Here is a 26,691-nt window from a genome sequence, read left to right on the forward strand (position 1 = left end):
GTGTGGCCACAGTGGGACTGGTCTACTGAAAAACCTATGGTTGGCCCAGCTTAAGACACAATAATAGGGCCCAGTCACAAGAGTGCCCATGAGGGCCAGCTGCATTCATCCCCATCTGGATTATACGGCCTGTGTGCAATAATTGCAGCAGAGTATATGATGCATTACAAGTGGGCATGCTTTATATAGCTGGAGGACGGGCTCTGTTGGGCCATAATACCCGCCCTACCTCCTAACAAATGAGAATTTCCAATCCCTTCCTGATGCCATGCAGGCTCCGTCAGATCACTACCAGTGCCATTGGCAGCAGCCTGTACTCCGTCAATGCTCAGCTGACACAGTTTGCCATGATAACGGAGGTTGATGGATTCCAGGGCCATTGCAGAGATGTCGATATCCCCCCGGCTGCCCTTCTCTTGCTGAAGACAGATTATATACGGAGTGTATACTGTTATTTCACATAAGATATTTCCCTTATATAGATTAGCACGTGCGCTTCCTAGCCAGAGGAAGGTGTTCAATAAATTTATGAACAGAAGACAAACATACATTTTTGAGAATTCTCGATCAATTTTACCTTCATATGTTCTGTTCCACATCCGCTGCACAAGTTTCTCTCCATCCTTTTTGCTATAACCACTCTTCACTAGTTCATGTAGTGCCAGGGCATAAAGGATGATGGCATCATGGAAACCTTCGACAAACATGTTGACCTGAAACAGAAGATCGTAGCGATGAACAATATTGTTTGACCTTACGGAGGTCCCCCCTTATATTTAGTCATTTTTAGAAAAATCTGATTACTACTGCAACCTGATATAGCACTACATATGGAATCATTGGGGTCTGACACCCCTATGATGCTGACATCCGCCGAGAGGTGGCCATACATGCACAGTCACTATCCATTATAGTGAATGGAAGGCACTGAAAAATCTGAGTAAGCACTTTCCCATAGTAGCATTTGTAGGGTCACACTAGTCAGGAATCTGGGACCCGCATAAATATGGAGAACTAACAGATCTCTGCATTAATTTCAACGACAAGATGATTGTATATGGCTACCATTCTAATGAAATAATGGGAGTTATGATAGAGTACAAGCAAGATACTCAGTGGCAGACGAGGTTATAATGGAAACCCCTTTTAAAAAAAAAGCAGACTCAAGATATAATATCAGAACTACTAAGCAAATTTGGCATTGGGTTGATATACAAGCAGCTAGAATAGTATTAATGTCCTCATTTAGTCAGCGAGTCACCCGGGCTTCATTAAAATACATAGTCCCTTCTTTCTCCACCCCTCAATCACTGGCCACTCCCTTCTTAATTTCCCTGCCTCGCTGCAGGACAACTGTCCCGTACTGTAATCATGATTACAGTACGGGACAGTTGTCCGGCAGCGAGGCAGGGACTCCTAGCGTCGTACATAACTATGATGCTAGGAGCCCGGCTCCCTGCAGTGTGTTCGGTCCGGGACTTGCGGCCGAAATACGTTCCGTCCTTTACGGATGTAACATGCTTGTGTAAACCCAGCCTGATAGTGATGCCTGTAGATCCGCAGGTTGCACTTATTATTGACATGGTGCTTAGTGACTCTTGTTTTTCTTATGCATCACTTGAACATGTATGTACCCTTTAAAATGCTGGTCAACTGTAGACATTCACTTTTTGTTAGCTGGCTCCCTGATGGTAAGCTGATTACACAGTGTCCTGCTTCTAGGACCCCCAGCGATCAGCGGTTAAAGGTAGAGGAAGCCAGAAGCAAGTGTTCATTTTCCCAACAGCGCCACCACAGGGTAAATGAAGCATTACACAGTGATTATTAAAAACAATGGGCTGTCTGTGCGGATAGGGTATTTGGTATATTTGAACTTCTTGAAAATGGTTTAAAAAGGATGTTTTTCGTTGAAACAGTGCCACATCTGTCTATGGGCTGTGCCTGATATCGCAGTATTCACGTAAATGGGTTGAGCTGCAATACCGGACACAGCCCATGTGGCGCTGTTTCTGAGAGAAAAATAAAAAAATTAATAAAAAAATTAAAAAAAAATCTATCCTTTTTTCTAATTCTGGACAGCACAAGTACATGATATATACCAAACATGTAATATAAATAATGTAATAATTACATAAAAATAGAACAATAATTACAAATATACCCTATTATTTAATCAGTCCTCGAGTCGATTTCTTCTCTCAAGATTTTTCAGCTATTTCTTAATTTCATCTGTTTCTGTGAATTCTGGGTAGCAACAAAAAAGGCCCCTGGTGGAGGCTCCTGTGTTAAAAAAAAATCGTGGTGGCGCCTCCCTAATAGTAGTATTTTATAATGTGTGGCTACCTTACGCTGGACATGCGCTAAGGTCAACAGGATCTGACAACAATCGATTGTGTATGAGGATAGCCAGTGTCTGTGTTGGCAGAAACAAGGATCTCCATGTTGGTTTTTAACATTTCTGATCATTAATTTATCTGAGAGATAAGCAGAGCCAGATGTGACTGGCGGCTGCTTATCTCCATCTTCCTATGGCAACATAAATGCTCCACTGAATTTTTTTGCTAGTTGGCAGATGATTTTGAATCCATTTCTGATCTGTGCTTGTTTCATGATCGCTCCCACTCGATGACTGCTGATTCTGGATCCAACTCAACATACCATCCCGGACCCGAGCAAGAATCAAACTGTCTACTCTGCACAATAACACTCTGCTCAGCGCTGCCAAGAAAATACTTCTACATCCTCCAGATATTTCATTTTAAGCAAATGACAAGTTACATAAGATGCCAGAACCAAAGACAAGAAGAACAGAACACAATGGAGTGATTGACACTAGATAATCCACAGAACACGTCTCTGGGGATCACCCTTTGGCTCATATTCCTGTAATCCTTTCTCTTTATGACTGATGTTTCTTGTGTATCGCATGTACAGATGCAGCAGAGCTCAGTTTGTCTTTTGAAAAAATTGGGAACATACATCAAAACTAGTGCAAGAAAAAATAATAGAGGCGTTCCCATTGCAACCAACTAACCCCAAATGGGTCTATAGGTAATATGGCTTCTGGTACAGCTCCTATAGGGCATTTCAACGAAATGGAAAATTTGCCTAGTTGTGCCGCAGCACAGATTTGATATTTAGGTGTATGGGGAAATGGAATATAGGTCTAGTTATGTGGTCAACCAACCTTAGCTCTCATATCGTATCATAACTATAAGGGTATGTTCACACACAGTGTTTTCAGACGTTTTTGGTCACCGCGTGTGAACATACCCTTAGGATCTGCGTTCAGATACCTGGTATACTGGTGGCCATATTGGCCGTTACTCTTCTTTTCCAGTAAAAGATCTAACTAAAGAACGGCTTAACCGAATATTTAAACAACTTGACATAAGAGGATGACTCTTCTTTAATGTTCCACGTCAGCCCCCTGTCCAAACACTAAATAGCAAACATCTGAGGAACTCCTTCATTAGCTAATCTTCATTCTGGCTATAGAAGGAACAGTTCTCACTCTGGCGGACCCAGTCACCCCATATATTATACAGGGGAGGGACAAGCCCACTTGTCACCCATGGCAGGGTTTTCAGAAAGTGCCTATGCCCCAGTTGCTAAAGTTCACAATATCAGCTGTTGGATGGACATGGTTGATATTACATACAGTATATTTGGATGACTAGCATGCAATACCACATTTCCCCTTCAGGGGCACTGTACATTTTTTATATGTGGCACTGTACATGAGTTTTCTTTCGGAAACAGTTCTAGGAAAATTTGCAAAAATTGTTTCCTCAAAAATTGGAGCAGGTCTGAAAGGGCTACAGGCCTGGCAGACAAGTGCAGATGGTACAGGTCTGGTCCAGTGATCAAGGTGCGTAGTAATTGGTCCAGTCATAGCGGTGGCGAGGGGTGTTGGAGCCCCCTGTGGTCTAGGCACTATCCACTGGCATTACAATTAGGGTTAGTCCATAAACGAGGCCCAAAATCCAAAATAAATGATATGGAAATACAGGAAATGTTGCATTTCTCTCTCCGTCACACAACTATCTAGTTAAAAAAACAGTTAGAGGAATAAAAAGTTTCCAGATGTCAGATGCCTTGTATAAATAAATGCCCCCTACATATCACCTCGTATTGTCATCACCATTTTCTGAGTGCATTCAGTGCAGCTAAAACGCGTCACGTTTGTTGGCAGAAAACCAGTTCTAGTAGTAGGAAGAGACGTACATGATAACGCACATTTGTGGAGGAAATAGATAGGAAATAATGGTGGCGCACAGCTGGAATATGGAGACAAGTGTTATCTCTTCACTGAGGAACGTGCGGCAGAAACTGATCATTGCCGAATATTAAACATGACCCGCTGGGTGCAGCGCACATAGAGGACCTCGGGGTAATTTGTTAAATACAAATTCACAATGAAGGACAATTCCTCCTTATATAATCAGACATTGCCAAATATATCTAAATAATATCACGCTCTGTCACTTTGTTTCCTTTCTCTCTCTCTCTCGCTCTCTCTCTTTCCCTATTCCTTCCCCTCACTTTTTTTTCTATCCTGCCCATCTTTCTCTTCTTTCTCCTTTTCTTCTATTTTCTCTTATTTTTTCCTTTTTTACTCTCTCTCTACCTCTTTCTGTCTCCCTATTTCATTCACTTTACACTTTCTCTCTCCCCCTCCTCCTTCCCTTTTGTGCCTTCTACTCTCCCACATTTCAATTTCTCTCTCTTTCTCCTTCACAATCTTTCTTTACCTCTTCCTCTACACTTTATATTTCCACCTTCCCTTCTGTGTGTTCCTCTTTTTCTTCCCCTCTCTCGCTCCCCTATTTCCCTACACCTTTCTCTTTCTTCCCCTCCTCTTTTTTGCCCTGTTTTTTCCCTCTTCCTCATTCTCCTTTTCATTTCCTCTTCTTCTTTCCCCCTTTCATTCCCTCTTCCTTTTTACCCCTTTTTCGCTCTTCCACTTGCCTCTATTTTTCCACTTTTTATTACCTATTACCTCCTTCTCTTTCCCTCCTCTTTCTTTGTCTCCCCCTTTCTCGCTTTCTTTTGTCTTCTTCCTCCCTTTCTTTCCCTCTGGCGCTTTCCTTCTTTTTTCCTCTTCCTCTCTCTCCATTTCCTTCTTTTTGTTCTTTTTTTTCTTAGTCTTCCCCTCTCAATATTTTTTCCCCTCTTCTTTCTCTATCTTTTCCTCCTCCTTTTCAGTCTCTGTTTTTCTCCCCCTCTACATTGGTCTCAAATATCTCTCTCTCTCTCTCTTTTCCAAACTTCTCATGAATTTATAATTTTTAGTACATTTTAATGAATTCCTTCCAAACTGCAAAAGCATACTAATAGGTTATCTGGCCTACTACAATCTTATCTGACCGGTATATCTGGCAGTTTAATGGACGAGTCTGGGTTTGGCGGTTTCTGGGTTAGTTCAGTTGGGGGGGGTGTGTCCCTACACAGACTGACAATGTCCAATCAGTGCAGACGGAGTGAGACTGTGTAGGGACACTCCCCTTTGAATAGGGGAATGGTTACACACTGTTGTCAATTTATTCATACATTTCTAGGAGTAATAACAGAGGAATGGCTCAACGCAAAGTTCTAAGAAAAGATGTTACAGAATTGTTATTTCGTGGGGAATACAAGTATTTAATAAAATAGACATGTCGGGCGAGGTGACAGGTCCTCTTTAGGACTCTAAGGGGCACAAGGAAAAAAAAACGATGAAAGACTTAGATTCTCCTTTATAACACAGTATCTTAATCATCCCAAGCTGTTTCTTTGTGATCCTTCTGGGCAGCCTTGTTTGATCACACAATATTATGGCTGAGGCCAGAGTATTTTCCTCTGGGATAGCCGTAATGACATGCAGCCCCGCTCACGTGCCCTTAATGAATATCTTTTCACGCTAAAAGTGCAAGAATGGCTCCATTGTTTATTCACTTGTCAAAAACTAAGATTTCCTGACACTTGACATACAAATGCTATAATGCAGAACTTTGGCTTAAAACACTTCTCACATAAAGTCCATTGTCTAACTTCTACAAGATGAATTTTCACTTCTGTAACAATGTAATTTTAACTACATCTATCCATGGCCTGAATCTTCTCCAGTCTGAGTGCACTTTCAGGAAATCTCCTTCAATAATGTTACCATTACATTGCACTTTTTGAGCCATTTTGGTGACCATATGGGTTGTTACCCAGCCTTCACAAAAACAAATCTGACAACTGAAAAGAATATTAAAGAAAGATCACCATTAATCAGTTATAATCTCTGAGGGAACCTGCCAACAAGTGTTCAATTTCACTACAGCACCACCGCAGGTGAAAAACAGAATTACGCAATTCCAATTTAAATAAATGGCCTGTCCATGTAAAGCACAGATGTGCTGGGTCCTCCAGAGAGGGGACGCTCTTTGTAACTACTCTCTTCTCCAACAAATTAACAATGCTTATGGATGAGGAACCCCATCTATTAGTTTAAAAGTATCATGCGGATTATCCTGCCATTTTCCTTGAATATACAGGCTAATTCCCAAACTTGTTTTTTATGTTTAGGTGGTATCTTAGTCTACAGCGAGCACAATTCTGTCTGCACACTGACCCGATGATAGTAAATGGTTCAAATCACATGAACGATTTTCTGCATTAAGACACGCAGAGTCAGATGCCGAATTGCATCTGAGAATTGCCCATATAAGTCAATGGGGATTCAAAATAATGCATCCATAATACGCTGAAGAAAAACCATGAGATTTAGATCCATATTAGATCCGTGTTACGGTTGGGACAATAGAGAATTTTATGGTTTCTGACAACTTGTACGGATGTAAAAAAACGGATCCAATACGTATCTAATACGGACATGCTGGCGGAACTCAATACAGATGCAAATATGGCCTGTTACTACTACGTTTTTTGGACTTAATATGTTCATTATTTGTTACGGTCATGTGAAATAGGCCAAAATATGAGACGGCATAGGGCAATATAAATAACATATGCGAGATTGACAGATATAGAAGGAGGAATTAGTAGAAAAGTGTCTGTAACCAATGACAGCTCTTCATAATCTTCAAGATGGCTCACTATGGTTACAATGTTCTGTCCTTATGTACAGAAGGAAGCAGCTGTGGAGGACAGCTCTAAGAAGGGAAACACTGTGCAGACTATGACAATAATAACTTTCATGTAAGTTGTAGTACTTGGGTGGGGATATGCTTTGAATGTGTTGTATGAGCTTAGAAAAAATATTTTTTTTCCAGGGACTGTGTCTGGTATTGCAGCATGAATGGAACTGAGTTGCAATACCACACACAGCCTATGGACAAGAGTGGCGCTGTTTCTAAGAAGAAAAAAAAAGATATATTCTTATCTCAGGCAACTCCTTTAAAGTGTAACTAAACCTTCAAACTTTCTAACATGTCATAGTGACATGTCAGAAGTTTAGATCGATGGTGGTCTGAGCACGGAGACCCCCACCGATCACTAAAACCAAGCAGCAGAAGTGCTTAGGTGAGCGCTGAGCCGCTTCATTTCTGATCGGCTTTTTTCGGAAAGCCGATGTAGCGGTTTACGGGCTCATAGACTTTCTATTGAAAAATATCCATCAAAAAACAAGCGGCTCAGCGTTCACCTAAGCACTTTTGCCGCTTTGAACTAGCGATCGGTGGGGTCTCAGTGCTCGGACCCCCACCGATCAAAACTTCTGACATGTCACTATGACATGTCAGAAGTTTGTTAAAAGTTTAACGTATAGAGTTAGTTTAAAAGTAAACACAATTTATTAATATGAAAAAGAACCAACGTAAACATACAAATATGGCAGAACCATGTCTGCTGTTGACATGTGAAGCTGCCCAGTAGTCGTGCCCATTAGTAAGGAGATGACTGGGGCACTGGGTGTTAACATTTTCCCTCCTGCTGCCCAGCACACTTGGGTCACTGAATCTTACTTAAACTTTTGTAATTTGGGTATGCTGGCTGAAATAATTTTTAGCACTACAGAGTTACCATGGTGCCGCCTTCTCTTAGCCGCTTGTGGTTTGCTTTTGTACTTTCCAACACAATTAGTGGAGCACTCTAACTAATGAATGGGCCTATTCATTGGGACAAATTATTCTCTAGCTGAGTAGAAAAAAACCCCTCAATTCTGTTTCAGACGGAGCAAGTACAAAGACTGCCACTTATTCATCCTGACTATGAACTGAGGACGGTAACACGTTAATGGTGGCTACATGTTACAGACTATGACACAATGGCTATACCGATCCACTGTACTTTGGTAGGCCTCATAAAAATGTGCAACTTTTTGAAAAAAATATTATATCCAGGGCTGAACTGACTATTTGAGTTTAGGCAAGTGTCCTAGATCCCATAGCCAAAAATCAAATGCATTAAAAGGGGTTGTCCAGTTTGAAAACCCATTTTCATACACCCTATTAGGGAATTCTGAGTTAATATAGAGGGGGGGGGTCCCTGTTCAGGATCCTCATATGTTGGCCAGAGTGGAGAGTGGTTATTTAGAGCGTCTCTCGCTCTGGAGGACCTGTCCTGTCCAGTATTACTCAGTCAACCCATTGATAAGAATGGGCACTGTGTAATGTTTAATTTGCCCTGTGGCGGCGCTGCAGGGAAATTTAACACTTACTGTCAGGGTTCCCAACGGATTACAGCTGATCGCAGGGGGACACATTGTGATCATCTTATTGTCAAGGGACTCTTCTAACAAGTAGGGACTGTCCAAAGCAGATAACCCTGCAAACATAAATGAGGCTCAAAGACTAACCGGGCCCATGATCATTATTGCCCGCGGGCCCAGACCATCCCTTCTCATATCCATAATGTGTCTCAATTGACTACATACAATAAATGTGATCATTATAGACGCATGTGGTGCAGAATGGAAATGGCTTATTCTTACTCATTCCAGCTGGAATGAGGCAGGGAAGGGTGATGAAAGGACGGAGGCACTCCCTAGTAAAAGAAAAATGGGGCCCAATTGCTATGTGGGCCCTGGAACTGTCACTCCAATACTTCCCCCTAAAGAAAGAATAAAATAGTACAAGGAATATGGGGCCCCCACCTGTTGTGTGGGTCCCTGAGCTGTCAACTCAAAGTATACCTCATAGTATAACAAAAATAGGAACCCCAAACATTGTGTTGTCCCCTGATCGGTCACCTCAACAGAGGGCCTCATAGTACAAGGCCCTTGATTTGTCACTCCAATACTCAGAGGTATTGGACCCCTTTTTTGGGGGAGTATTGTAGTGACATATCCAGAGTCTATTGTAGAAAAAGGAGTATGGGACCCCTGAATGGTGTTTGGGTCCCTGATCTGTCACTTCAGTACTTCAATCGCTAACCCAATGAGAGAAATTGTTTCAGAGATAGGGGTACAATGCCCTCTCCTCCTTCCCTCCCAGATTTGTAGTGGATCAAAGTCACCTAACTGAAAACAGGCAGGAGAAGAAGCCTGGCACCATGGTGCCCCTACCATAGGTTATGCCAAATAGACACTATAGGAACAAATGCAAAAGTTTATCCAACATGACATCATGGAAAAGCAGGTGGAAGACAGAAATGGGACAAAAAGGACAGTTTGTGGTTTTACCCGGTCTTACAGAATACGGAGATGACCGCGCTTATTAAATGTATGATTAATACCATCCCCCACTGAGGATTTGCAGCAAGTTGGCGAAGATGTAAAACACTGTATTTTCATGCCTCACTGACCGTTCATTTTCCTTGCCAAATGATTTCCGAATGTTAAACTAACAGATTTACACATTGTAAGAAATGGATGAAACAGACCCAGCAACATTCAGCCAACTCTGTTATGTAGACTGGCACCGAAAAATATATTTAAAAAAAGTACAGTGTAACTAAGGGCTGCTTAATGTCCCGAAAATAACGAGAACAATCACGTGGAACATGAATTAATGGGAAATTCCGGTGAAAAACAGAGTTTCCAATTGTGACTATTCATTAAGGTCTCCTTCAGATTTCCCAATGAGCAGTCGCTGCAGGCGCCGAGCTTCGTGGCCGGCATCAGTGACCACCAAGTTCTTGTGGAGACCATTGTGGTCACATTCTATGTGATGATAATGGGTATTGCTGATGTGCTACCAGCACTTATACCCCTTACATTTTGCAGGAGAATATGTCCGGCAGTCCTCAGTGTTAAAGTGTGCCATTTAAGCAGTGGCGTTATTAAAGCGGGCTCTACCACCCAGACCATGGAGTCCCAGAGGCTTGATTGCCTCTCTGCCGCCTATGAGGACAGCAGCGCTACATATCAATGACAAGTTGGGGGAACAGATCTTGCACGGGGGCCCAGAAACAATACTTGATTCAGGACCCTCATTTATTAGCCAGAGCAGAAAGTGACTACAAAGAGCGTCTCTTAGGGGGGGGAGTTCACACAGAGCTTTTTGGCCAGATTTTTTATGCGGAAACCGCGTCTGAAAACGCACCAAAAAACGTCCGAAAACGCATCCCATTGATTTCAATGGGAGGCGGAGGAGTTTTTTTTCAGGAAAAAAAAAGCAACATACCCTATCTTCGGGCGTTTACGTCTCTGAACTCCCATTGACATAGATTGGAGGCAGAGAGAGAGAGTTTTTCGCTGTGTTTTTTGTCCGCGGCTCTCCGAGTCCGAAAAACGCAGCAAACGGCATGCAGGCAGGTCAAAATCTGCCTCAAAATTCCAGCCGGAATTTTGAGGCAGATTTTTCTGCCTGCAAAAAAAACTCAGTGTGAAAAGGGCCTTACTCTGGAGGATTTGGCATGTCTGTGCGTTACACTGACAGTTCATTGATTTCAACTGGAACTGTGTAATACTCCATGTCTCCTGTGGTGACACTGCAGGGAGATTAAACACTTGCTATCAGATTTCTCTTCAAGATTACAGTGATCGCTGGAGATCCCAGGATTGGGGCATCCTGTGATCCGCTTATTATCAAGGGAAACTTCTAACAAAAAAGGGAATCCTTTTAAGGCAAATATATAAAAAAAAATTGCTATGTGCAGTGGGGATAGTGGGGGTAGGTGTTCTAAGCCAGAAACAAAGCAGCCTAAGCCCTGCCCCCAACATTAAACTTCCTGTTTTGCATTAAGGGGGGGGGGGGATAAAATGGTTGCTTTCTAGGACACATGTAGACAACGGTTTTCTTTGCTTTTCGTTTTTTCATTTGTGACATGGAACAAAGCAGGATCATGAAAATTTATGAATTTTGGCTTCTTCTTTTTTTACTTTATAGTGTCCCTTTAAGAACCTGCGCCACATTTACAGGAGCCAATGAATAAGAAAGCAGTGACTGGAAGGGCATCACACACCACTAAACCTAAGACAAACTGGCTCATATGTCATGTGGTTTTCTACGCTAACCTCACATAATAATCGTTTACGATACGTTCTGCTTTGCATAATCACTTTGTTTTATTCGTTTTTCGGATTCCCATGTCCGGGGTTGTCGTGCTGCATTTACATAATGATGCGTCCACCTCTCTCAAGAATAAAACTTTTTTTTTTCCTGGTCAGAAATTCCGAAAGATGAAGGAGTTATTATGCTTTTCATTTTATTTGGTTTTTGTGGTATCTCTGGCGATCCCTGGTGGCCGTTTTAATTCATTCCCGGTATCCTGCATTTCAGGCATGCTATCTGAGGAATGGAACTTACTGGGATGACACAGAGCGGGATTTAATGGAGTTGGACGTGCAGAATGAAAACACGTTAAATAAACTTTGGTCTATGGGGTTGGTCTGTTTAAGTGAGCGGCAATGAAACTGTAAACGCATCTGATGAATTCGCATACCCATGACTTGAAATGAGGCAATAGCTCATTAATATTGAAAGGAGTCCCCATATAAAAGTATTAAAGGGACAACTAATCCTAAAGTCCAAAATGTTATTAACGTGCAGCAGCATTATAAGACCAGCTGTATGCATATGTATGTAAGTCCCTAGAGGTTCAGTAGAGCTGAATTTGTCATGGAACTGGTTATTTTGTGTTCACACTGATTTAAAGGGATTGTTCTTTTTTTTTTATCCAAAGAAATATTATTGTCCAAAGGGGACAACCCCTTTAAGGGAGTTGTCCATGATTAGAAAGACATGGCTACTTTATTTCAGAAACAGCGCCACACTTGTCCTCAGGTTGTGTCTGATATTGCAGCTCAGCCCCATTCACTCTTATGGGGTTGATCTGCAATACCAACCTTGGAAAGGTGTGGCGCTGTTTCTGACAGAAAGCTCTTGGACAATAACTTTCTCTTAGGAGAGTTTCCGGACAATAAGCTAATCAGTTTTTTTGCTGCATAGACCCCTGGCGATCAGTTATAATCTCTAGGGAATCCGGGTCAGTGTGAAATGTCCCTGCAGTGCCACCACAGGCGAAATATAGTATTACACAGTCCCCATTGAAATCAATAGGACATTTAGGTTTCAGAACCAGACAATTCATTAAAAGATAACTCAGGAGATTTGCTTGAGATCTTGTGTAAATCCACAGAGAACATGTAGTAATATGACAACACATAGCGCTGAATTACATACTCGACTTTGCTACATTGACAAATTCAGCACTGTTATATCAGTACGTGAAATTAAGTAGTGATTGTGGGGGCAAGAATTTTTCTGGACTTCCTGGAAGTCATCCCTGTTACCTCTGGCAAGCCTGAAATGGTTGATAACGGAGAACAATAGATTGTATTCACTTGCACAGAAAATGGAGACTATCGTTTATATGCAGAATGGAATTTTGACTACGCTGAAGAAATTGCTGCTAAAAATATTATTATGTATCAAGCTCAATCATTCGCTAAAGAAAAGTTGTGACTTTCCAGTATTATTGGTGTTTAAATTCTTTAGCATTTTCAAGATCTAGGTTTGCTGTCAGTGAATGGGAACAATCTTGTTTACATCCAGGGATTGCAAACCTGCGCAGACTTGTAACAAAGCTGAAGGTTTGCTACAATGTATATCTCACAGAGGATTATCTAGACTGAATATCATCATCAGCACATATCTCTTTCCTGTCCCGATCGTTTGCTACAATGTATTAGTGCAGATAAAAGGTATCAGCTTGGAGTCCAGTCTGTTTATCTCACAGAGGATTATCTAGACTGGATAAAATTGTAACAAACCCTCAGCTGAGAGATGTATTAGGTCTTTGTGGGTTTTCAGCCTCTGCATGTAAATAGGAATGTTCTCATTCACTGACAGCAAGTAGAGATCTTGATAATAGTGAGGAATTAAAACACAAAGTATATTAGAAAGCGAAAGAATTCAGTGAGCCATTTTAAACCTGTCACAAGAAGAAACTATCTAAATAAACCCCCAATAAAGCAATTTACTGGCAGGTTAACAAAATACAGGCCTGTGACATTAGATGGTGAATGGGGAAATTTAAGTAATAGAACATGTTTCCCCCTCTCTCTGGAAAACCCAGCATGTCCATGAATTACACTTAGAGCCTTTTGGTTTCAGTGCAAACTGTGTAATGCCTCATTTCACCTGCGGTGGCGCTGCAGGGAAATATAACACTTGCCAGATTCCACTACAGATTACAGCTGATCACATAGGACAACTCATGACTAACTAATTGTTGGAGGACTCTTCTAACAAAAAGGGATGGTCCAAAGTGAACCACCCCTTTAAACCTTATTACTCCAGGACCTTGTATTCTTACGGTAATTGAGGCCATACACATATCAAGGGGTACAGCTTCCATATTTTCCATGTTGTAAAGGGTTAATTGGGGACAAAATAGCACGGGTGGCCTTCATAATACAAATGGCCAAATATCCAGGACAGAAAAACGATTCCATTTCAGAATACTGATCAAGAAATGAAAACAGCATTTAGGGAATTCTCGTCATGCCAAGAACAGAGGTGGCATTAACGAGAAAGAAACCCGAGTTCAATCTCAGCTGAAAAAAATCTCTATGAAGGACGTGTTGGGAATTATTTTATAGAAACGCGCTGAATATAGAGTTTACTACTGAAACACTGAAATATTTAGCACGCTATCTGGAATTATTTTCACATAAAGGAATGCTGTTTGGAGGCCAGAGTTGAAAGCTCAACGTTGTGTTCCTTGTGCCGCCTGATGCAACATTTCAGGGCTGGGAATACGCCTCTTATGTTCACTATATTCCTATGAGAAAAGGACTTTTGAGGACAACTACACGTGGAATCCGCTGTAACGTCTTATATCAAACATAATGTATGAGGTTCAGTACAGATGTAGCAGAGCTGAAATGCTCACTGCATACTCTGCATTGTGATAAAGTCATTTTCACTAGTTCAAGTCCCATGTAACAACATAATATATTGTGATATCAGTGCAAAATTTGGACAATAACAACGTCAGCTCTCCTATATCTGAATAAGTATCCAGGCTTGACCTTGAAGAGAGCCCTTCCTTTACCACATTCAGTCAATCATCTCTGAGCTTTAGGCGTCAGCATGCCACGTTGCTGGCATTTGTGGAAGAACCCTGAAAAAGTACCCTATGGGGCTCAGGCTGGCACTTATGGTGCTCAGGCTGGCACTTCTGGTGCACTGTGGCTGGTATAATAGGAGCACTGGCTGTCCTTTAAAAGGGTATTCCAGCAAAAAAACATTGCTGGCGTATCTGTATGATATAAAAGGGGGTTCCTGACCCCTCTTTTGTAGCTAAAGTCATCTCGCGGTGACCGCTAAGAGGAGGATGAACTGGATAGAGTTTGGCCATGCCTGTGTGTCTATACAGTAAACTCTATGAGAGTTAGGGAGACACCCGAGCAAGCGCGATCAGCCCAGAATATGGGCCACAGACACCAGCTCTAACTGGTTCCTCCATCTCTAATGTAAAACAGAGGTCAGGGAACCCCTATTCTCTTTATAGGTGAGGGTGCCAGTAGTGGGACCTCCACCTATCAGATATTTATAGTATATCCTTTGGATTTGCCATACGTGTCTAGGGGGCACTATGGGGGCACTCAAAGTCCTTCTTCTTGCATGTGTATACAGCAGAACTCGGACCCGTATGTTCAGTTGGAGCCCGAAGATTTGAAGGGCATTGAGGTTGCTACTGAATGAGTTTGTGTTCCTATGACCGATCCGCTTTAAATTTTAAGAAGGTTCTTCTTTATGAAGAAAAATCTAGTCTTCAGCATTTCCTCATTCATGTGCTGGATGCGGTTTTAACATTTAGAGGATTCACGACTTTGTGTTTCTTGTCCCTGTATTCTTTTCGGCATGCTTGTTTTAAGAATACAATGGTTGGACGCGCCTCTCGGACTCTGGATTGTGTAACTAAAAACATTTCTGACAAATTACATGCGTGCAAACCACAATTGGAAGGGACAATAATCTGGCTTTTATTTTCCTTTAATGTTTCTCTCGGATGCACTTTGCTCTGATCACATAGGACAATGTCAGAAGCATTTTCTCAGCATCTGAACGTTTAGAACATAGCGCTGGTTGTAATGATGATTTATTTGTGGCTATGTGGTTACTTAGTCTGATTTGTCAGGCAGTATAAACCCTAAAGACGATGCTCACTGAAGCCTAAAATATTACATTTGTAACTTTATAACTTTTTTTTTTTATGTTTTTTCATCTGTGACTTGAAAATATTTTCCTGGTCTTACCAGGTGTACGCTTTGCCAATGATAACGTCACATATATTTAAAGGAGTATTGGAACTACAGCAAGCAATAAAATATCTCTAGGATATGACATCCCTAGCTGATCAGTGGGGGTCCCTACAAGGATAAGAACAAAGGGGGTCGATGCCCATTCAGCTTTTTTTTTTTTTTTGCACAGCACTTTACAAGTCCAGGCACTGTACAGACAACTGACACTCAGCTCGATCAGTACTTGAAAATCTTTGGTGCTGGGGAAAATTCAGGAGCCACGGTGCTCTACAAATGTCCATTCATTCTAGCAATCGGTAATGGTCACAGCGGTTGGACCCCTATTGATGGAAAAAAATATGCTGACACTTGCTACAGCTGGAATACCCGTTATATAAATGTGACTCAGGACCAACTTAATAATAATTAGCCCCAAAAAATTAACGGCCAGGATTTTTTAAAATAAAATGTTGCCCCATTTACACTTCTGCTGGTCCCTCGCCTATCACAGGATCCTAATAGCCCTCCTAATTTGTGCTGGGGTCTAGTGGCAATCTTGACCTACATAGTGCAGCCGCTCCTCTGCTATATGAATGTATGACCTAGCCGAATCTACTGAAGAGCCTACAGATCCACCTGGTTTGTATGTATAGGATATTGGGAGCTCTTTTGATAAGCATTATCCATTCCCTCAAGGGGTTCCTAGATATGTTTGACAAGACATTTATATCCTGGGCACATCCGCACACAAAGCCTATGTAGTTTTGAGTTTTGCGGGCAGCACGGTGCAGGGATAAACCTCTACGTTGTAGCCACTGTCCGTGGTGCTGACACTTGATGGAGGATATAAGGATAGGTTGTTTTCTAGGCAAACTTCTTATCAGTCCAATGTTTCTATGATTTTGTAGAGTTCTACATATTAAACTGTATCCCACAAATTTATAGGCATCACAAGGATGTCAGACATGTCGAATGGCGAGAGATATTTGGTTTTATGAATTGGTGTAGTCCAGTTTTAGTCGTTAAATTAAGCTTTGGGTTGTAGGATACATTTGATATTATTTTATAATTTACCAGGTGCTTTAGGCTATACGAATTATAATTTTTATAATATTGTGTTCTGGAATTCTGGATCAGACTTTTTCTGAGCCCTGCAAGAGTTGAAGAGTTGGGCCTCTAGATGGAACCTGACTAGATTTGCTCTACAGTGATACCCTTAGTTACTTTTCAATATGGGACAGGTCGTAATCCAGGCAGAAAGGTTGGTTTTCTTGCCAATTGCTAAATTTGGGTACAAAACATCAACATTGAATAAAAACATGTCCTGCTTCCTAATATCAAGAGCAGAAATGTGAAGTCTGGATCAGACCATCACCAACAAGGTGTCTTCAACTTTTGATGGCCACATCCAGAACCCAAACATATAATCTAAACCATTCCACAATCAAGGACATTCTCCTGGAGGAATAGGTTCCAATTGTACCCCGTTGGCATAGCTATAGGGAGGGCAAAAGTTATAGTTGCACCTAGGAAACCCAAAAACCTCTGTCTCATAAGAAGACAGAACTACATATCATGTTCAGGGCAAGAATCTCCAGGAGATTCAAGCAATGCCTTTGCCCAATGCCAGTGTCCTTCAGGAAATTTGTGCTATTTAACTGCCCAATGGCCAATGTCCTCAAGATATTTATGCTATACCTCTGCCCAAATGCCAGTCTCGTCCAGGAAGACTTAAGCTTAATGTCTGCCCAAAGGCCAATCTGGTTCAGAAGGTTCAAACTATGATTTTAGCCAACTGGCAATATCCTCCAGGAGAATCAAGCTAAGCCTCTGCCCAATGGCCGATCTCATTCCGGAGGTTGAAGCTATGCCTCTGAGTGTCTTCTTTAGGAGGTTCAAACTATGCCTCTGCTAGTCTGCACCAGGAGGTTCAAGCTATGCCTCTGCCCAAGGGCCAATTTAATCTAGTAGATTCATTCTATGCCTCTGCCAGTCTCCTCTAGGAGGTTCAAGCTAGGCCTTTGCCAGCAGCCACTAGGAAATTCAATATATGTTTCTGCCAAATAACCAGTCTCCTCCTGGAGGTACAAGCTATGCCAATGTCCAATTGCCAATATCCACCAGTAGATTCAAGCTATTCCTCTGTTCAATGGCCAGTGCCCTCCAGGAGATTCATGCTATGTCTCCGCCCAAGGGCCAATCTCCTACAGTAGATTCATGCTATGCCTTTGCCCAAAGGCCAGTCTCCTCCAGTAGATTTGAGATATGCCTCTGCCCAATGGCTAATGTTCTCCAGGAGATTCAAGCTATGCCTCTGCCCAATGGCCAGTATCCTCCAGAAAATTCATGCTATGTCTCTGCCCAAGGGCCAATCTCCTCGAGTAGATTCATGCTATGCCTCTGCCAAAGGCCAGACTCCTCCAGGAGGTTCAAGCTATGCCCCTGCCCAATCTCCTACAGGAGATTTAGGCTAGGCTTATGCCAGTTTCCTCCAGAAGGCTCAAGCTATGCCTCTGCCCAAGGGCCAGTCTCCATTAGATTCATGCTATGCCTCTGTACAATGGCCAGTCTCCTTCAGGAGATTCAAGATATTCCTCTGTACAGTGGCCAGTCTCCTTCAGGATATTTAAGATATTCCTCTGCCCAATGGCCAATCTCCTCCACTAGATTCAAGCTATGTCTTCCCCAGGAGATTCAAGCTAAGTCTCTGCCTAATGGCCAATGTCCTTCAGGAGATTCAATCTATGTCTCTGCCTAATGGCCAGTCTCCTCCAGGAGGTTCAAGCTATTCCTTTTTATATCCAGAAGCTACTAAATTTTGGCATACTGTAATTTCCTGTACAGTCTTCTCCCACTTAGGAAGTAGGAAGAGTTTAAAAGAAGCCTATGTAGCACGATGAGTCGGAGAGAACTTCCTGTCACCACTACATAAACGCAAACGGTGGTCACCTAGACAGGAAGTCAAGAGGTTGCTAGGCAACCTGAACTACCACACCAGGCTGCAGGATTACACAATTCTAACAGGGTGCCGGAAATTATCATTAACGTTTTATTGCATTCTCAAAGCTTCGCGGAATATTATTGAGTGTTGTATGCTCATATTTATACGTACATGATAGTAGAGATAAGCAAAGGATTGTCTACGATATACAGAGAGTCAACAGGAAATCCAACATGGACCTCCCAGTCTTCTCCAGGTGATGGTCAGCAGTGTTGTATTTTTTGGTTGCTCTTATTAGAAGAGTTATAGTCATTTCTCTTTTTAGACTGTTTAGGAAGAAGTAGTCAGATATTTAGGAGTTTTGAGGGGAATATAAATAGGTCTCTTACCGTGCTGATTACTTTCTGATGAGAAATGCAAATTGTACCTAATAAACTCTGTGTGCAAAGTCAAACCACTTACATTTTTATGGTTTCTCAATGGAGCAAATATTTTTCTTTGAAACGAGATTACACTGGATTCTGGCCCATGTTTGTCTTTCAATATAACAATATGCTAAAACAGAATCGCATTCTTTCCATAGAAAAGTCAGGGTCAAATTGTCTATTTTGAGGTCCTACAATGGCGCACGATAGACCATGTTATCAGGGGACACAGGCAGCTCTGAAGATTTCCATGAACATCTTTTATCTGAATGTCCTTTAATTCTTAAAAAAAAAACTCCAGCATGTAGAGAGAAACAGTTAAAAACCACAACCCAATGTCTTCTAAGGAACCATTTGTCTAAAGAGCAGGATATACAAGATCTAATCTTGTAAAGGGCATTTCCCCCAAAAATAAAGTTTTAAAAATGTTTTCAGTCCTTTGGTGCTAATGTTCTGCGGACTTGTTAAAGTTCCGGGTGAAATTCAATATGGCTTCCCTTATGGCTCCTTTAGTGTTTTCAGCCAGTTACCCCAGTAGGGGCATAGCGAGGGGGTAGCTGGCAGGGTATGTGGAATGGAGCATGCACAATCTTCTTTTTGTTGGATTCATAAAATACCCGATAGGGGGCATATAACTGCTCCATATAATAGAGGTTGTACAGAGCGGTCATATGCCCATGTGCATGGGGCCTAAAGTAAATGAAACGATCAATGGTTTGGTGGTATCGTTTTCAGGGTCTAGCTGGTACTGCATAAAACACTATGTCAAATGAACCCATTAACTACAATGGTCAACCAAAAATTGTCAAGCGCAAGAGGTAACAGGAGGACCCGGAGGAAACATATAAACTCCAAAGAGATGTTACCTCGGCTCAAATTTGCAGGTCGACCTACTGAATTATCTCAGTTCTGGGTTATTGAAATGGGCAAAAAATGTAGCATCATATAGGTAAATGACAAATTCAGCTCTGCTACTTCTGTACAGATTTGCTCACACTTTAAAGGAGTATTCCATAGGATGTGCCATAAATGACTGATAGAGGGGGTTTCTTATGCTTGCTAGCCCACTGTTTGAGAGACCCTCTAACCCCCTGTTGTGTAGTAGAAGTTGCACAGCAGCGGCTACAAAGGGGGGGGGGCAGTTGGGTTCCCAGAGGGAGGACTCCCACCTATCAGATACTTATAAACTTACATAGAAGACCCTCATAGTAAAGATCACATCTAAGTTGATGAACTCATATGTGATGGTAAATATGGTGATTCTATGTGTTAGAGACACACAGAACCCGCTCTCAGCCGAGCTGTCAGTTCAGCTGAACTGACGGAATCGGCTCATAGTGAACGATGCAGCTTCTATGTATACAGGATACAAAAAAGCTGTATCGGAAAAACGAAGCAAATTGTTTTTATAAAAATCAATTTAAAAAACATTATAAATCACATAAAACATTGACTTAGGCCTGCTTTACACGAGCGTGTGCGTTTTGCGCACGCAAAAAACGCGGTGTTTTGCGTGCGCAAAAGGCACTTAACAGCTGCGTGTGTCATCAGTGTATGATGCGCGGCTGCGTGATTTTCGCGCAGCCACCATCATTATGACACTCCGTTTTGATGTTTGTAAACAGAAAAGCATGTGGTGCTTTTCTGTTTACATTCAGAGTTTGACAGCGGTTGCGCGAATCACGCAGTTCGCACGGAAGTGCTTCCGTGCGAACTGCATGGTTTTCACGCACCCATTGACTTCAATGGGTCCGTGATGCGCGAAAAACGCTGCGCAAAACTCACGGACTGTCTGCACTGCCACATAGACTAATATAGGTGCGTACGACACGCGTGAAAAGCACGCGCGTCGCACGCACGTATATTACGCTCGCGTAAATGATGCCTTAATAAATAAAAAAATAGCCTGCAAAAGTGTACTTCTAAAATACAAATGTAGCAGAGCTAAGTTTGTCTTTGGAATTACATCTTATGTGCATAGAAGAAATTGTCTGAATCAAAGGTGTTTTCCAATTTGATGTAACTTCTTAGCACAAATCTCTCTCCTGCCCTGATAGTTTGCTACAATGTATCATCGCAGGTAACGATCAGTCTGAGGTCCAGGCTGTTTAGCTATGACAGGATCTATACATCTGGAGCCTACTCCGAGCTACAAGAAATATTCAGCTGGCATCACACATTGCGGTCAAACTGTTTTTAATGGTTTGAAGAGCAACAAAATTGTGCCATTTTGCCCGATTTTTGCGTAAATCGTTACAAAACGGCGCATTTTGACTGACGTGATCCAAGAATGTTCCTATTCACTGAAAAACTAGCAATTTTGTACATGGTGAGGAATTAAAAACAGGTTTGCCTTCAGCCCTATGTAAAAACACATGGCGCTATCAATAAGAGCTGTGCCAAATGACAGACTCAACTCTGCTACATCTCAAAATTGTAAGGGTATGTTCACACGGCCTATTTACGGACGTAATTCGGGCGTTTTTGCCCCGAATTACGTCCGAAAATAGCGCCTCAATAGCGCTGGCAAACATCTGCCCATTGAAAGCAATGGGCAGACGTTTGTCTGTTCACACGCGGCGTAATTTACGCGCCACTGTCAAATGACGGCGCGTAAATAGACGCCCGCGTCAAAGAAGTGACCTGTCACTTCTTTGGCCGTAATTGGAGCCGTTATTCATTGACTCCAATGAATAGCAGCGCTAATTACGGCCGTAATGGACGTGGCGTTCAAGCGCCTGCACATGCCGTGACGGCTGAAATTACGGGGATGTTTTCAGGCTGAAACATCCCCGTAATTTCAGCCGTTACGGACGCCCTCGTGTGAACATACCCTAAGAATTTAAATACAACACCCATTTCATGGTTTCAAATCGCAGTTTTTTTTAAGTAAAATTTTTTTTTTTTTAATAAAATAAATAAAATATAAAAAAAATATATATAAAAAATGTCATAAAACATATAAATTGATAAAAGTCATTTGTAAGCGGGCAGCAGAGTAGAACGCAGCATTTTGCCATCTCTGATTAGATGATGAGGTTGTTTACAGACAGCTGGAGCGTTCGCCCAGTCATCAACTACTTACGTAATCGTCTTCGCTCAGTCCGAGCTTTTGAACAGAACTTTTCACCTCGATGGAAAACTTCACAAACTCGGGTTTTACTGTCCTGAGTAGAGTAACTGTTTGCAGGGATGAGTACGCTTGCTTTGCCTCAACGTCGTGCTTGTCTCCTCGCCTCCACGAGCCATCTCCTAGGGGACATATAAAAATATTTACAATCTCGGCCAGCCACCATAAAGAAGCAGTTTCTCCATGGCCATTGCCCCTGCAGAAGGCGTCCAGTAAATAGATATGTTTGTAAATAACAGTATTGCCTATAGTCTGCAACGTTTTAAAGTTCCAGTCAAGTTGGGAAAAAATGGCAGGAATGTGCCCAGGGAGCACTTTATTTAGCCCTGTCCGCTCCTCAAATACGCCACATTAGACTCATCGTCTGTCACAGTCGCCGGACTTTCCATGAACATTATAATGAACACAGAGCAGGTTGGTGACGGCCGTGTCTCCATGAATATATCTCTATGTATGGCATCCTGCTGGCAGAGGTGTCATATGAAGCTTCTGGGCCCCATTATATGTAACAGGGCCCCCCATCTACCATGTGCCATTCATAATAGTGGTGTCATCTTTAAGCGTCAGGGCCTGGGTACAGCTGCTACCTCTGCACCCCCCCCATAGCTACGTCACTTTCACCCCCTATAGCTATGTCCCTGGCACTCCCTATAGCTATGTCACTGGCACACCCAATAGTACGTCACTGGCACTACCTATAGCTATGTCACTGGCACCCCCTATAGCTATGTCACTGGCACCACCTATAGCTATGTCACTGGCACCACCTATAGCTATGTCACTGGCACACCCTATAGCTATGTCACTGGCACCCCTATAGCTATGTCCCTGGCACCACCTATAGCTATGTCACTGGCACCACCTATAGCTATGTCACTGGCACCCCCTATAGCTATGTCACTGGCACCCACTGCCTGCAGGATGTAGTGGTGTTAGATTATGGAGTACTTTTTGTTAAGACTTCTGTGTACTCTGTTTTTCCTCCTGGAAATGTATACATTGTGAACTTGGCATTACTATTCCCCTTGACAATGAGGCGTGTGTACAACCTCTACAGCTATATCCCTGGCAACCCCTATAGCTAGACCTTTGCCTGCAGGCTGAAGTGTTGTTAGATTCTGGATCATCATTTCTTAGACTTCTGTGTCCTCTGTTATTCTTCCTGGAAAAGTATACATTGTGAACTGGTGTTTACGATTCCCTTGTTAATGAGGCGTGGGTACAACTGTGATCTCTGTGACCTGTATAGCTATAACACCGGCACCCCCATAACTAGGGCCCTGCCTGCAGGCTGTAGTGGTGTTAGAAAAGATGCTCCAGAATCATAGACTTCCGTGTCCTCTTTTATTCCTCCTTGAAATTTATACATTGTGAACAGGGCATTACCATTCCCTTGTCAATTAGGCCTGGGTACAACTGCTACGTCTGCAACCTCTATAGCTATACCACTGGCATCCCCTATAGCTAGGCCCAAGCCTGCAGACTGTAGTAGTGCTAGATTATTTTTTGGAAATTCAGCATTTGAGCTTTTTTTCTTAAGACTTCGGTGTCCTCTGTTATCCCTCCTGGAAATGTATACATTGTGAACTGGGCGTTACTATTCCCCTGGTCAATGAGGTGTGTCCCTACACTGTCCATTTAGCAACTGCATCCCGTTCTTCACCAGCAACTGGGATTATAACCTTCCCATTTTTTGCATTCATGGGGGTCCCACAACCGATCAGCTTTCTAACATGCTAAGAATTCCATATACACACACACAGGACTTTGTCTACATTTTGCTAGAACTTTCAATTCTACATTGCATGTTTATTTTTTATTACTTTCAATACAGACACAAACACTTTTCCCTTTTAGGCTATGTTCACACGGCAAACGAAAAACCCGCCGTAAAATACGGAGCTGTTTTCAAGGGAAAATAGCCCCTGATTTTCAGACGTTTTTAAAGCATGAAGTATTTTTTGATGCGTTTTTTACGGCCGTTTTTGGAGCTGTTTTTCTATTGAGACAATGAAAAACGACTCCAAAAAACGCAGTTTTTCCCATTGAAATCAATGGGCAGATGTTTGGAGGCGTTCAGCCCCCGTATTTTCAGCCATTTTTCGGGGCGTTTACAGCCCTAAAAACAGCTGAAAATAGGCCGTGTGAACATACCCTCAGTGTCACAGTATTTCTAGCAGGTCTGAAGTTCTAGCATTATATTCATGACCCGGATTAAACAGAGCTGTGGGTCATTCATAGAAAGCGGAGAGCTGCAGTGCATGGCATTATGTGGCTTTTGTTGTATCATCATATAATATAATGGCTGCATCTATAATTGAAATATATGACGGGCTTCTAGAAAATAGCTTTTAACTTTTCATGACACATTCAGGGTGAATTAACGAAAAAAAGAGTCAAAAAAATTGGGAAGAAAATTAAAATTTCCTTTTTGCCTTTTGTAATTTATTGTTCTTGGTTTAAACGGTTAAATTGATGCCACAAAATGATCCCCGCTCTCTTCCGTGTATAGACTATGCCGCAACTACATCATAGCTAGAACGCCGGAGAACACAGGTCTCCATGTTATACTGTATTACAGCGGACAACTCCGATCCCGGCTTTTAACGGGGTTGTCTAAGTTGGGGGCTGTTTTTCATACTGATGACCTATCCTCGGGATAGGTCATCAGTATATGACCAGTGGGGTGCGGCACTTGGAGCCCGCACCAATCAGCTGTTCCAGCTGCCTCCGGCACCATAAGTTATGCAGGCTCGGTGCCGGAAGCAGAAGGCTCTGTACATTGTATAGCGGCCATGCTGGGTCACTTGAATAGGAGCAGTTCTGCAGCACGGCCGCTATACAGTGGTCGGAGCTTTCTGTTTGCGGCACCGAGCCTGCATAACTTCCAGCCGCCGGAACAGCTGATTGGTGGGGGTCCGACACCAGGATCCTGCACCAACCATATACTGATGACCTATCCTGTGGATTGGTCATCAGTATAATAAACAGCCCCTGTAACTACTTAGATGACGTGGTCAAAAGCATAAGGCATCTAAGCCTTTAGACAAAGGGGAGAGGGGCCCCTCTGTCACCCTCACTCTATTGGGACAAAATCTTAAAATTAAACAAAAAAAAATAAATATTAAAAGTTCAAAAGCCGCCCTTTTCCAATTATTCCCCTAAAGTAATGTAAACAATAAACAAAAAAAATGCTAAATTTATATTGCCGCATCCATATAAGTCCGAACTATTACATCATTATGCATCCCGCAGGCCGAACGGCGTAAAAAAAAAATTGAACGAATCTGGTTTTTTTTCTCCCAAAAAAACTAATAAAAAAAAGTGATGTACACCAAAATGGTACCAATAAAAAACAAGCCCTCACACTGATCTACGGAAAAATAGAAAAAAAGTTATGGCTCTCAGTTAAATTGATGCCATAAAATGATCCCCGCTCTCTTCCGTGTATAGACTATGTCGCAACTACATCATAGCTAGAACGCCGGAGAACACAGGTCTCCATGTTATACTGTATTACAGCGGACAACTCCGATCCCGGCTTTTAACGGGGTTGTCTAAGTTGGGGGCTGTTTTTCATACTGATGACCTATCCTCGGGATAGGTCATCAGTATATGACCAGTGGGGTGCGGCACTTGGAGCCCGCACCAATCAGCTGTTCCAGCTGCCTCCGGCACCATAAGTTATGCAGGCTCGGTGCCGGAAGCAGAAGGCTCTGTACATTGTATAGCGGCCATGCTGGGTCACTTGAATAGGAGCAGTTCTGCAGCACGGCCGCTATACAGTGGTCGGAGCTTTCTGTTTGCGGCACCGAGCCTGCATAACTTCCAGCCGCCGGAACAGCTGATTGGTGGGGGTCCGACACCAGGATCCTGCACCAACCATATACTGATGACCTATCCTGTGGATTGGTCATCAGTATAATAAACAGCCCCTGTAACTGCTTAGATGACGCGGTCAAAAGCATAAGGCATCTAAGCCTTTAGACAAAGGGGAGAGGGGCCCCTCTGTCACCCTCACTCTCACCCTATTGGGACAAAATCTTAAAATTAAACAAAAAAAAATAAATATTAAAAGTTCAAAAGCCGCCCTTTTCCAATTATTCCCCTAAAGTAATGTAAATAATAAAAAAAAAATGCTAAATTTATATTGCCACATCCATATAAGTCCGAACTATTACATCATTATGCATCCCGCAGGCCGAACGCCGTAAAAAAAATTGAACTAATCTGGTTTTTTTTCTCCCAAAAAAACTAATAAAAAAAAAAGTGATGTACACCAAAATGGTACCAATAAAAAACAAGCCCTCACACTGATCGACGGGAAAATAGAAAAAAGTTATGGCTCTCAGAATATGGCGACACAATTATTTTTTTTAACAAATTGTTTTTTCTTTGTAAAAGTAGTAAAAAAAATAATAAAAAATACAAAAAAAAAAACAAAACTTTAAATTTGGTCATTTTTACCGCACGGCGAATGCCGTAAGTACAAATTCCCCAAAAATCAATGGAGGAATTGCAGTTATTTTTCTCCATTCCACTCCACAAAATTTTCCATTTTCCCAGTAGAGTA

The 26,691-nt window shown here is 42.2% G+C and overlaps 1 protein-coding gene across 2 annotated transcripts in view; it reads right to left on the minus strand.

Moving 5' to 3' along the window:
- NPR3 (natriuretic peptide receptor 3) overlaps positions 1 to 26,691 on the minus strand; it is an 88,799-nt gene that overhangs the window by 38,029 nt on the left and 24,079 nt on the right. For both annotated transcript variants that reach the window (XM_075841691.1, XM_075841685.1), the window contains exons 3-4: positions 22,074 to 22,240; positions 578 to 713 (exon numbers count right to left, since the gene is read on the minus strand). In XM_075841691.1, coding sequence (XP_075697806.1) covers positions 578 to 713; positions 22,074 to 22,240 — 303 coding nt within the window. The remainder of the gene's footprint in view (positions 1 to 577; positions 714 to 22,073; positions 22,241 to 26,691) is intronic.

Source organism: Rhinoderma darwinii, chromosome 1 (assembly GCF_050947455.1).
Source record: "Rhinoderma darwinii isolate aRhiDar2 chromosome 1, aRhiDar2.hap1, whole genome shotgun sequence".
NCBI classification, from domain to species: Eukaryota; Metazoa; Chordata; class Amphibia; order Anura; family Rhinodermatidae; genus Rhinoderma; species Rhinoderma darwinii.